Source organism: Pseudophryne corroboree, chromosome 5, assembly GCF_028390025.1.
Source record: "Pseudophryne corroboree isolate aPseCor3 chromosome 5, aPseCor3.hap2, whole genome shotgun sequence".
In the NCBI taxonomy this organism is placed as follows: Eukaryota; Metazoa; Chordata; class Amphibia; order Anura; family Myobatrachidae; genus Pseudophryne; species Pseudophryne corroboree.
The window spans coordinates 720,762,794-720,774,869 of NC_086448.1; the positions used below are offsets into that span (position 1 = coordinate 720,762,794).

The window sequence follows — 12,076 nt, forward strand, 5'->3', positions numbered from 1 at the left end:
ATCCTACCATCTTTTACTTGTACAACTACTGGAGCTACGTTTGCCATTAATCCAGTGTCCTGTCCATCTTTTGTCCAAAGTGACTCTGGTATCTGAGATGTCATCTCTTCTATTTGGGATGGATTCCTATTTGTCATAATGGGATGTGACATTAATTTTGATGGGGAGTCTAACATGTCTCGTACTTCCTGAGCGTGATTCTCAGGAATGTCCAAGAATACACCTTCAGGAGTACAATAAATGACGCAACCCATTTTACATAGTAAGTCTCTTCCCAGGAGATTGGTTGGTGCCGATGCAGCTAGCAAAAATGAATGCTTGGTATGCAAAGGCCCTATTGTAATCTCGGCTGGTTTGCTAACAGGGTAGTGCTGGACTACTCCGGTTACTCCCATGGCTGGAACTGTCCTATCAGTGGTTCTCATGCCCACTGTCGAATTTATCACTGACTTGGCCGCCCCTGTGTCTACAAGAAAGTTTAAGGTTTTACCAGCTACATTGATTGCAATCTCTGGTTCACTTCCAAGACTGGCAATCAATTTCACTGGCTGCAGATTACAGGTATGGCCACACCCCTATTGGGTATGCTGACCTCCCTGAATCCCGTTGGCAGCAACTACTTGTGGGGGAGTTAGCTGGGAACTACCAGAGGCATGCCAATCTCTGTTCGGGGGGTATCTTTTTGTTTCCCCTGTATGTGGCTCAAACCTCCGCCTCTGTGGACCCTGCTCCCAATGTCGTGTGTCGTGTCGTTGTCTAGGGGGTTGAAAAGATCTTTGTACACTCTTTGTTCTACAGTCTCGTGCATAGTGTCCCTGTTTGTTACAAGAAAAACATGTTATTACACTTGACTTACCCACAGGATTCGGTGGTACATACGCAGGCTGCCTTGTGGTCAGCGCCTGTATACTTACTGCCATCAACTTATCACTTTGCGACTCCCTGTGTCTAGTGATGTTTCTGTCGTGATCAATAGCAGCCTCTCTCAATGTGGACACCGACAGACCTCGCCAACATGGTTGCGTGGTCTGAACCCTAGTCTTTAATGTTTCCTTTAAACCATCCATCAGTACAGATACTGCTACTTCTTGGTGGTTTGGGTTGGTCCTAATGTCTTCTATTCCAGTGTACTTTGCCATTTCTAATAGTGCCCGATGAAAATATTCTGTTGCCGTTTCGGACTCTTTTTGTCTAATGGAGAATATTTTGTTCCATTTAACAACAGCTGGGAAATACTCCTTTAGCTGTAAATTTATCCTTTTTACGTTATCTTTGTTGTATACATCTGAAAGTGGTACATCTTTATCTAGTCCACAATCGGCTAAGAATTGAACTGAGTCGACATTTGAAGGTAAACAAGCTCTTAGCAGTATCTGCCAATCCTTGTTGTTGGGTTCTACAGTGTTACCTAGATCCCTGATGTATTTTTGGCTAGCAACTAAGTCTTTCCTGGGGTCAGGAAATTCGGACACTATTGTCCTTAATTCCATTCGGGAAAATGGAGTGTACATGGCAATGTTCCTTATGGGAGTGGCTCCTGATACATCTGTTTTCCCATTGGGAACTGCTATTACTCTAACAGGGTTAACTCTAACAACCTCATTCTGTGTAGATTCTACAACTTGTGGTGAAATTGTTTCAGTATAATGCATGGTGCCGTACTTACCCGTTGACACGACCTCACCTATCCCTCCGCTAGGGGCCTTCGCTAATCTCGTGGGTGTTGCTGTGCCTACTGTGGTCTCTGCTATGGTGGCCGCTAGAGAGAGAGCTGAAATTGTTGCTGGATCGTCTTCTTGATCACACTCCTGAGGAAAGTTCAAAACAGGGTACAACTTGCACGGGTTAATACTTGCATGAGTTACTTGGTTAACATCATTAACATTTACAGGGTTACTAAGTGTTTGTGTTTTACAACCCAGTGCGTTTCTCTCCGTAATCAACTCCTCTCCTGCTATGTATGGTGGTGGTGGGGCTGTGGCTATCAGTTTCCTGGTTGCCCCAGATCCCGCCGCCAGAGCCAAACCTCTCTGTATCTCACCTTCCTGTTGCCACAACTGTAAATAATCATGATGCTGAATTCGTCTCTTTGTTGATTTTATGAGACATATCCTCCTCCTTAAATTTTGTAACACTTCTGGACTGAAGCTACCTATTCTTGGGAACTTCTCCCTGTCTTGTACAGTCATTCTCTCCCATTCATCACATAAAACCTCTGTGTGACTTCCGTATTTTTCACACATGATGTATCTTGCCGACCCGACTGGTCGGTTCTCTGAATCAACCCGAACCGAGGTTGATCGCCCCCTACCTGAACAATTGGCCCCCATAATCTGCAGGTGTTGCTTACTACTCCTTTGATCTTTATATCAAGGTTTTCAGCGAACCCTTACAAACAAACCAAGATGTCCTGGGCAGGCTGGCGGTGGCGGTTTACCAAGTACCCCACTCACTTCTCGCCCACGTTGGCCAGTACTGCAATCACTGTATCCAGAGCTGTTGTACCCAACTCAGGGCCCCTGTGAACCTTTATTTACTGGAACATATGAGGGTTACCCGCAGGACACTTACTCTTTCCAGTAAAGGTGAGGTTGTTAGATAGTTCCTGAGTGACCAGCGAACTTCCCTTTAAAAATAAAAAATTACACAAATCACGTCAGAATGTACAAATAGCGTTTGTGACCACTTTACTCTAATGGTATTAGGTCAGATTACTAACTACTGCACACAATTACGTGCGGTACAATCGTTCAGTACATAAGCACTACCTGTTATGTACTGAGAGATCAATGGAATCGAAAATTGCGGCTGCGAATTCCTTCAGCCAGAGCTTCCAATGGCCTATATGGGTTTTAGCACCAACCCCCGGGGTTGTGCTTCTTGTACCTTTATAGCGGACCTTCTTGTACCTTATGACCTCCTGGTCTTGTTACCTTGTGACCTCCTGGCCTTGTTACCTTGTGATCCGCTATACTCTAATGCTCATATTTTATTTAACCAAGGATGCCTCCCTAGCCACCGTATATGTCACTTACACGTATGTTCCTTGACGAGTACCCGACTTTCCTTTTGGTTCAACCTCTAAGTTATATAGCTTATGTAATAAAAAACACACTCACTCAACACATGTACACTTTTGCTTCTATTTCTATTTCTGCGCAGAAATTTTCTTTAGCCCAGCTGTGTTACCAATTAGGAGCAGGATCTGTTAAACTAAATTTCAAATTTTCCAAAAATAGATTTGCGTTATTTACCGCGTCGCGTTATCTACCGCTTTGCGCTAATTATCGCTTATCGTGACTTGAGCTACGTGGGCGTAACCGGACGCTACGTTGCGTAATGAACGCTGCGTGCGTCGGCCTTTGGATTGCGTACGCTAGTCTTTGTTAGAGACACGTGTACGCAAAACAAAGATCCACCGTAACACAATATACTTTTATCAATGTAAATGATCCCTGATCATCTACCGCGTACCCCACTGGCTTTGCCTTATCTCCCAGGCAAACCTGTGTGTTTGTCTACACTTTTAACTATTACCTCTATTCTTAAACTATGAAATAACAGCAAATCTCTTTTGGCACTTTTCTATCAACTATAAAAATTGGCAAACAGGAATAGTGATATACGAAATTTATGAAATACACAGATGGAAAAGAAATGCAGATATATATATGTATGCGTGCGTATATACGCAAGACAGAAGAAAAATAAACAGTTTAAAAAAAAAAAAAACACTAGCGTTTTGTTCTTACCTCCGGTTCCCGGATTCCTTCAGCACTCTTTATCTAAGTGAAGCAGACGCTTATCCCGTCAGCACTGCGAGACAACCTCCCACCCTTTGCTGGGGGATAATGTCTGCTGATCCACCTAGTGCAGATATGAGAAGGACAGGACGAGTCCCCCAATTGACAATGTTAAATTCCTTTGTCGTATAAACAACCCTTTATGAGGTCTAAGAACACTGTACGCTGTTTACTTAAGAAGTACCGTAAGGGTACGCTGGTTGCGTAACGATCGCTCAGCCGAAGGCGAGACGCTCAAGCGTCACGTTCGCTCACGGCCCAGTGATCACAGGACAACACGTTATTGGCGATGACTAGAGTAATGATTCGCTACGGCGTAGCGGACGCTCGAGACCACGAGGAGATCACCAGCGGCGCAGACGCTCACAACGCTATACCTTTATGTCTAAACCTTTTATCAATGAAATACACAGAATACCTTAATGTGAATACAGGGTGTAAGTGCAACCTTGTGTAACCTGACTAACTACAAAGCTGCTTGAGCGTCACCGACGCTCAAGTGAACACTTAAAACTATAGGAAATACACAGATACTGGTTTAGGGTCCAAAGCCTATTATCTGTATTATAACTATTATACTTGCAAAAAGAATCACAGTACAAATGATACACTACAATATAACAGAGACTTCCTAACCAAAATAGCTACACTAGAAATACAATACAATACCAATCTAATACAATACAATACTAGTCAATGGGAGATACGAGAGAAAGAGAATGGAGAGAGAGAGAGAGAGAGAGAGAGAGACGGAGAGAGAGAGAGATTGGCTCACAGTAAGACAATATGATTACGGAGAAAAACTTACGCACAAAGGGTATGATCGCATGCGCTTCTGGACATCCAGCTTCCCGATTATCAGCAATGAGAACCGTTTGATGAGAAGTGAAAGCTGGATGCCACAGGCCCGTCTTTTATGCTACTCACACAATGCAATCTAATGGTCCCTACAACCTCATTGTCCATTGGACGCAGGAATTCGGCTTCGTACTATAACAAAAGGTCATAGGGTGATTCATACAGGTGGGCTGTGACGATTTCAAACGGCTCAGGTGGGTGGGAAACTAGGTTTCCCGCCGCATACCTGAGTATGAGTAAATAATAGAAATGGACATAAACTTCTTATGTCCATAACTATCCGCACGAGCGATTAATACGCTCCAAACCAACACCGGAATATTGCTATTTAAATACTCTTCCGATGGGTACCAAACACTGCTGTATGATTCCTGTTAGACCCTTAGCACAATACAAAGAGGGATTCCTCCGCTCAGGGACATTCCATATTAACCAAACTTTCAGAATCTATCAAAGGGATCATGGTCTACAAACTACATTAATTGTGAAAATATGTAACGATTGGGTCGCACGCTACGACTACATACTCTTTACCGTAAATACGCATACCGATGCGAGCGGGTGCACGCATCAGCGGGTATGCGCTATCACGGGAAAGCGCACGCATGCGCAGCGCGGACCAGCGTGAGGTGCAAATATGGCAGCGTGTATAGGGATATTTTTCTGACTTTGACACAGGGACAAAAATGCTCTCCACCTGGACTTCCCTCTTAATATATGTGGTGTCACCTGTGTTGAACTATTTAATTTGATAAGAAAGGTATTTCAACACGGGTGGCTGCAATCATAAATTAAGAAGGAAATCTTGGTAAAGAGCATTGTGGGGTTAAGGTTATAGATGCACGTCAATGGGTCATGTTGGGATGTATGGATTTTGTATATTAAATTTAAACCAATGGTGTAATTAGATTTAAACTAATAGTTTAATAATGCCCGAGTACTGTTTATAGCTCCACCTAATTGAAAACAACTATTTTATAACATTTTATTGTAGTGGAACAAAGACAACTTAAACAACCTTAAAATACACATTGTTCATATAAAATCTATAATTTATCTTGTCACCTGCAAGAATAGCAGCAGCCTCTGTACTACTTACACACTGGGACAGGACTCTGGAGAAGTGTGTGTGTGTGTGTGTGTGTGTCTAGACCTTCATTAGATAACAGATTACACAGGACCCAGTTGGGGAGGAGGAGAAGCTGGAATCCCTAGGTTACTTACAGCTCTCTCCATCTCTCCTCTGGTTTGAAAGCTCTGTCGGTATCTCATGAAAACTGATACTCCTGTGTCCTTGCCTGCACTGCATATGGTTCTGCCCGCATTCTGGCTGCTTGGTGCCAGGTTCTGCTGTTGCATAAGGGGAAAGGCTAGTGATGTCAGTGTGCTCCACCTGGGGGGGGCCCTGGGGTGCATTATGCCCCCCCCCCCCCCCCTTCAATCTGGATATGCATGCAGGGAATCTGAGGTCTTTATAATTACAGTAGCTGACATTGCAGTCATTTGTGCGTCCAGTCACTGTTGCCATTAATATAATACGGGTGTAGTATGGTATGCCGGCGGTCGGCATACTGAAGACCACCCATATAATACATCAGGATCAAAAAGTAGGCCATTTAGCATCATAAGGTCCGTTTGCAATGTACATACCGGAGCTCGGTAACAATCCGCTCCTGAACAGACTGTGCAGTGGCGACGTACTGTTCCTCTAGCTGATGTGTTGCGGCTTGTATAGTTAGGCATTCCGACCGCTTCTCTGCCAGTTGTGCCTCCACAGCTTCATGCTGCGTCTTTTGTGCCTGGAGCTGGTCATAATGGGAACACTAAATTCAGAACACACTGAACCATCTAAACCTAGCTATTACTTGTATCATAGTCTTCAGTAGCATGAAAATAAGAATTTACTCACCGGTAATTCTATTTCTCGTAGTCCGTAGTGGATGCTGGGAACTCCGTAAGGACCATGGGGAATAGCGGGCTCCGAAGGAGGCTGGGCACTCTAGAAAGATTTATGACTACCTGGTGTGCACTGGCTCCTCCCACTATGACCCTCCTCCAAGCCTCAGTTAGGACACTGTGCCCGGACGAGCAGACATAATAAGGAAGGATTTAGAATCCCGGGTAAGACTCTTACCAGCCACACCAATCACACCGTACAACTCGTGATACTATATCCAGTTTGACAGTATGAAAACAACTGAGCCTCTCAACAGATGGCTCAACAATAACCCTTTAGTTAACAATAACTATTTACAAGTATTGCAGACAATCTGCACTTGGGATGGGCGCCCAGCATCCACTACGGACTACGAGAAATAGAATTACCGGTGAGTAAGTTCTTATTTTCTCTAACGTCCTAGTGGATGCTGGGAACTCCGTAAGGACCATGGGGATTATACCAAAGCTCCCAAACGGGCGGGAGAGTGCGGATGACTCTGTAGCACCGAATGAGAGAACTCCAGGTCCTCCTCAGCCAGGGTATCAAATTTGTAGAATTTTGCAAACGTGTTTGCCCCTGACCAAGTAGCTGCTCGGCAAAGTTGTAAAGCCGAGACCCCTCGGGCAGCCGCCCAAGATGAGCCCACCTTCCTTGTGGAATGGGCATTTACAGATTTTGGCTGTGGTATGCCTGCCACAGAATGTGCAAGCTGAATTGTACTACAAATCCAGCGAGCAATAGACTGCTTAGAAGCAGGAGCACCCAGCTTGTTGGGTGCATACAGGATAAACAGCGAGTCAGAGTTTCTGACTCCAGCCGTCCTGGAAACATATATTTTCAGGGCCCTGACAACGTCTAGCAACTTGGAGTCCTCCAATTCACTAGTAGCCGCCGGCACCACAATAGGCTGGTTCAGGTGAAACGCCGACACCACCTTAGGAAGAAATTGGGGACGAGTCCTCAATTCTGCCCTATCCATATGGAAAATCAGATAAGGGCTTTTACATGATAAAGCCGCCAATTCTGACACTCGCCTGGCTGAAGCCAAGGCCAATAACATGACCACTTTCCACGTGAGATATTTTAGATCCACGGTTTTTAGTGGCTCAAACCAATGTGATTTTAAGAAAACTCAACACCACGTTGAGATCCCAAGGTGCCACAGGGGGCACAAACGGGGGCTGAATATGCAGCACTCCTTTCACAATGTCTGAACTTCAGGTACTGAAGCTAATTCTTTTTGAAAGAAAATCGACAGAGCCGAGATCTGTACTTTAATGGAGCCTAGACTTAGGCCCATATTCACTCCTGCTTGCAGGAAATGTAGAAATCGACCTAGTGGAAATTCCTCTGTTGGGGCCTTTTTGGCCTCGCACCATGCAACATATTTCCGCCACATGCGGTGATAATGCTTTGCCGTAACATCTTTCCTGGCTTTAATAAGCGCAGGAATGACTTCTTCCGGAATACCTTTTTCCTTCAGGATCCGGCGCTCAATCGCCATGCCGTAAAACGCAGCCGCGGTAAGTCTTGGAACAGACAGGGCCCCTGCTGAAGCAGGTCCTGTCTGAGCGGCAGAGGCCATGGGTCCCCTGATATCATTTCCTGAAGTTCCGGGTACCAAGCCCTTCTTGGCCAATCCGGAACTACGAGTATCGTTCTTACTCCTCGCCATCTTATTATTCTCAGTACCTTTGGTATGAGAGGCAGAGTAGGGAACACATAAACCGACTGGTACACCCACGGTGTCACTAGAGCGTCCACAGCTATCGCCTGAGGGTCCCTTGACCTGGCGCAATATCTCTTTAGCTTTTTGTTGAGGTGGGACGCCATCATGTCCACCTGTGGCCTTTCCCAACGGTTTACCAACAGCAGGAAGACTTCTGGATGAAGTCCCCACTCTCCCGGGTGTAGGTCGTGTCTGCTGAGGAAGTCTGCTTCCCAGTTGTCCACTCCCGGAATGAACACTGCTGACAGTGCTAGTACGTGATTTTCCGCCCATCGGAGAATCCTTGTGGCTTCTGCCATTGCCATCCTGCTTCTTGTGCCGCCCTGTCGGGTCACATGGGCGACTGCCGTGATGTTGTCTGACTGTATCAGTACCGGCTGGTTTTGAAGCAGGGGTCTTGCCTGACTTAGGGCATTGTAAATGGCCCTCAGTTCCAGAATTTATATGTAGGGAAGTCTCCTGACTTGACCATAGGCCCTGGAAGTTTCTTCCCTGTGTGACTGCTCCCCAGCCTTGAAGGCTGGCATCCGTGGTCACCAGGACCCAGTCCTGTATGCCGAAACTGTGGCCCTCTAGAAGATGAGCACCCTGCATCCACCACAGTAGAGACACCCTGGTCCTTGGAGACAGGGTTATCATTTGATGCATTTGAAGATGCGATCCCGACCACTTATCTAAGAGGTCTCACTGGAAGGTCCTCGCATGGAACCTGCCGAATGGAATTGCTTCGTATGAAGCCACCATTTTTCCCAGGACTCGTGTGCAACGATGCACCGATACCCTTTTTGGTTTTAGGAGGTCTCTGACTAGAGATGACAGCTCCTTGGCTTTCTCCTGCGGGAGAAACACTTTTTTCTGTTCTGTGTCCAAAATCATCCCCAGGAACAGTAAGCGAGTGGAAGGAACCAGCTGTGACTTTGGAATGTTCAGAATCCAGCCATGCTGTTGTAGCACCTCCTGAGATAGTGCTACTCCGACCAGTAACTGCTCCCTGGACCTTGCCTTTATAAGGAGATCGTCCAAGTATGGGATAAATAAAAAAACTCCCTTTTTTTTTTTGAAGGAGTATCATCATTTCTGCCATTACCTTGGTAAACACCCTCGGTGCCGTGGACAGTCCAAACGGTAGTATAAATAGGGACATGCAGGTAAGCATCCTTGATGTCCAGGGATACCATGTAATCCCCCTCGTCCAGGCTTGCAATAACCGCCCTGAGCGATTCCATCTTGAACTTTGTTATGTAAGTGTTCAAGGATTTCCATTTTAAAAAGGGTCTCACCGAACCGGCTGGTTTCGGTACCACAAACAGTGTGGAATAGTAACCCCGTCCTTGTTGAAGTAGGGGCACCTTGACTATCACCTGCTGGGAATACAGCTTGTGAATTGCCTCTAGCACAGCCTCCCTGCCTGAGGGAGTTGTCGGCAAGGCAGATTTGAGTAAACGGCGGGGGGGAGACGCCTCGACTTACAGCTTGTACCCCTGAGATACTACTTGAAGGATCCAGGGATCCACCTGTGAGCGAGCCCACTGATCGCTGACATTTTTGAGGCGGCCCCCCACCGTACCTGGCTACGCCTGTGGAGCCCCCGCGTCATGCGGTGGACTCAGAGGAAGCAGGGGAAGAATTTTGATTCTGGGAACTGGCTGCTGGTGCAGCTTTTTCCCTCTTCCCTCGTTTGACCCGCCTGCTTTTTTGAAGCCGAAAGGACTGTATCTGATAATACAGTGCGTTTCTTAGGCTGTGAGGAAACCTGAGGTAAAATATTTTCATCCCAGCTGTTGCTGTGGATACGAGGTCCCAGAGACCATCCCCAACCAATTCCTCACCCTTATAAGGCTCTGTGTGCCTTTTAAAGTCAGCATCACCTGTCCAGTGTTGGGTCTCCAATACCCTCCTGACAGAATGGACATTGCAATAATTCAGGATGCCAGCCGGCAAAATATTCCTCTGTGCATCCCTCATATATAAGACGACGTCTTATGTTCGCAAAATAGTATCCCTGTTTGAAAGGGGTACAGACCACGCTGCAGCAGTCTGCAGGTCTCAGTCTAGTATCTGAGTGTGTAATTACAGACTTCAGGATAGCCTCCTGCTATTTATCAGCAGGTACCTTCAAAGTGGCCGTATCCTAAGACGGCAGTGCCACCTTGACAAACGTGTGAGCGCCTTATCCACCCTAGGGGATATCTCCCAGCGTAACTTATCCTCTGGCGGGAAAGGGTACGCCATCAGTAACTTGTTAGAAATTACCAGTTTCTTATCGGGGAAACCCACGCTTTTTCACACTTCATTCACTCATTTGATGGGGGAACAAAACACTGCCTGCTTTTTCTCCCCACACATAAAACCCTTTGTTTTTAGTGGTACTTGGGTTAATGTCAGAAATGTGTAACACATTTTATATTGCCGGGATCATGTAACGGATGTTCCTAGTGGATTGTGTATATGTCTCAACCTCGTCGACACTGGAGTCAGACTCCGTGTCGACATCTGTGTCTGCCATCTGAGGGAGCGTTGATGGCCTTTGAGACGTCTGGGCAGGCGCGGGCTGAGAAGCCGGCTGTCCCATAGCTGTTACGTCATCCAGCCTTTTATGTAAGGAGTTGACACTGTCGGTTAATACCTTCCACCTATCCATCCACTCTGGTGTCGGCCCACAGGGGCGACATCTCATTTATCGGCATCTGCTCCGCCTCCACATAAGTCTCCTCATCAAACATGTCGACACAGCCGTACCGACACACCGCACACACACAAGGAATGCTCCAATGAGGACAGGACCCACAAAAGCCCTTTGGGGGGACAGAGTGAGAGTATGCCAGCACACACCAGAGCGCTATATAATGCAGGGACTAACTGAGTTATGTCCCCTATAGCTGCTTTTATATAATTTATACTGCGCCTAAATTTAGTGCCCCCCCTCTCTGTTTTAACCCTGTTCTGTAGTGTAGACTGCAGGGGAGAGCCAGGGAGCTTCCCTCCAACGGAGATGTGAGGGAAAAATGGCGCCAGTGTGCTGAGGAGATAGGCTCCGCCCCTTTTTCGCGGACTTTTCTCCCGCATTTTTATGGAATCTGGCAGGGGTTAATATACATCCATATAGCCCTGGGGGTTATATGTGATGTATTTTTGCCAGCCAAGGTGTTTATATTGCTGCTCAGGGCGCCCCCCCCCAGCGCCCTGCACCCTCAGTGACCGGAGTGTGTGGTGTGCATGAGGAGCAATGGCGCACAGCTGCAGTGCTGTGCGCTACCTTGGTGAAGACTGATGTCTTCTGCCGCCGTTTTTCCGGACCTCTTCTTGCTTCTGGCTCTGTAAGGGGGACGGCGGCGCGGCTCCGGGACCGAACACCAAGGACTGGGCCTGCGGTCGATCCCTCTGGAGCTAATGGTGTCCAGTAGCCTAAGAAGCCCAATCCGGCTGCAAGCAGGCGAGTTCGCTTCTTCTCCCCTTAGTTTCTCGCTGCAGTGAGCCTGTTGCCAGCAGGTCTCACTGAAAATAAAAAAACCTAAATCTATACTTTCTTTCTAAGGGCTCAGGAGAGCCCCTAGTTGCATCCAACCTCGGCCGGGCACAAGATCTAACTGAGGCTTGGAGGAGGGTCATAGTGGGAGGAGCCAGTGCACACCAGGTAGTCATAAATCTTTCTAGAGTGCCCAGCCTCCTTCGGAGCCCGCTATTCCCCATGGTCCTTACGGAGTTCCCAGCATCCACTAGGACGTTAGAGAAATAAAAGTGGCATTA

General features: G+C 46.8%; 1 protein-coding gene across 2 annotated transcripts in view; it reads right to left on the reverse strand.

Moving 5' to 3' along the window:
• Positions 1-12,076, reverse strand: part of LOC134928346 (CAP-Gly domain-containing linker protein 1-like) — a 147,616-nt gene that overhangs the window by 57,458 nt on the left and 78,082 nt on the right. For both annotated transcript variants that reach the window (XM_063923985.1, XM_063923986.1), the window contains one exon: positions 6,312-6,466. In XM_063923985.1, coding sequence (XP_063780055.1) covers positions 6,312-6,466 — 155 coding nt within the window. The remainder of the gene's footprint in view (positions 1-6,311; positions 6,467-12,076) is intronic.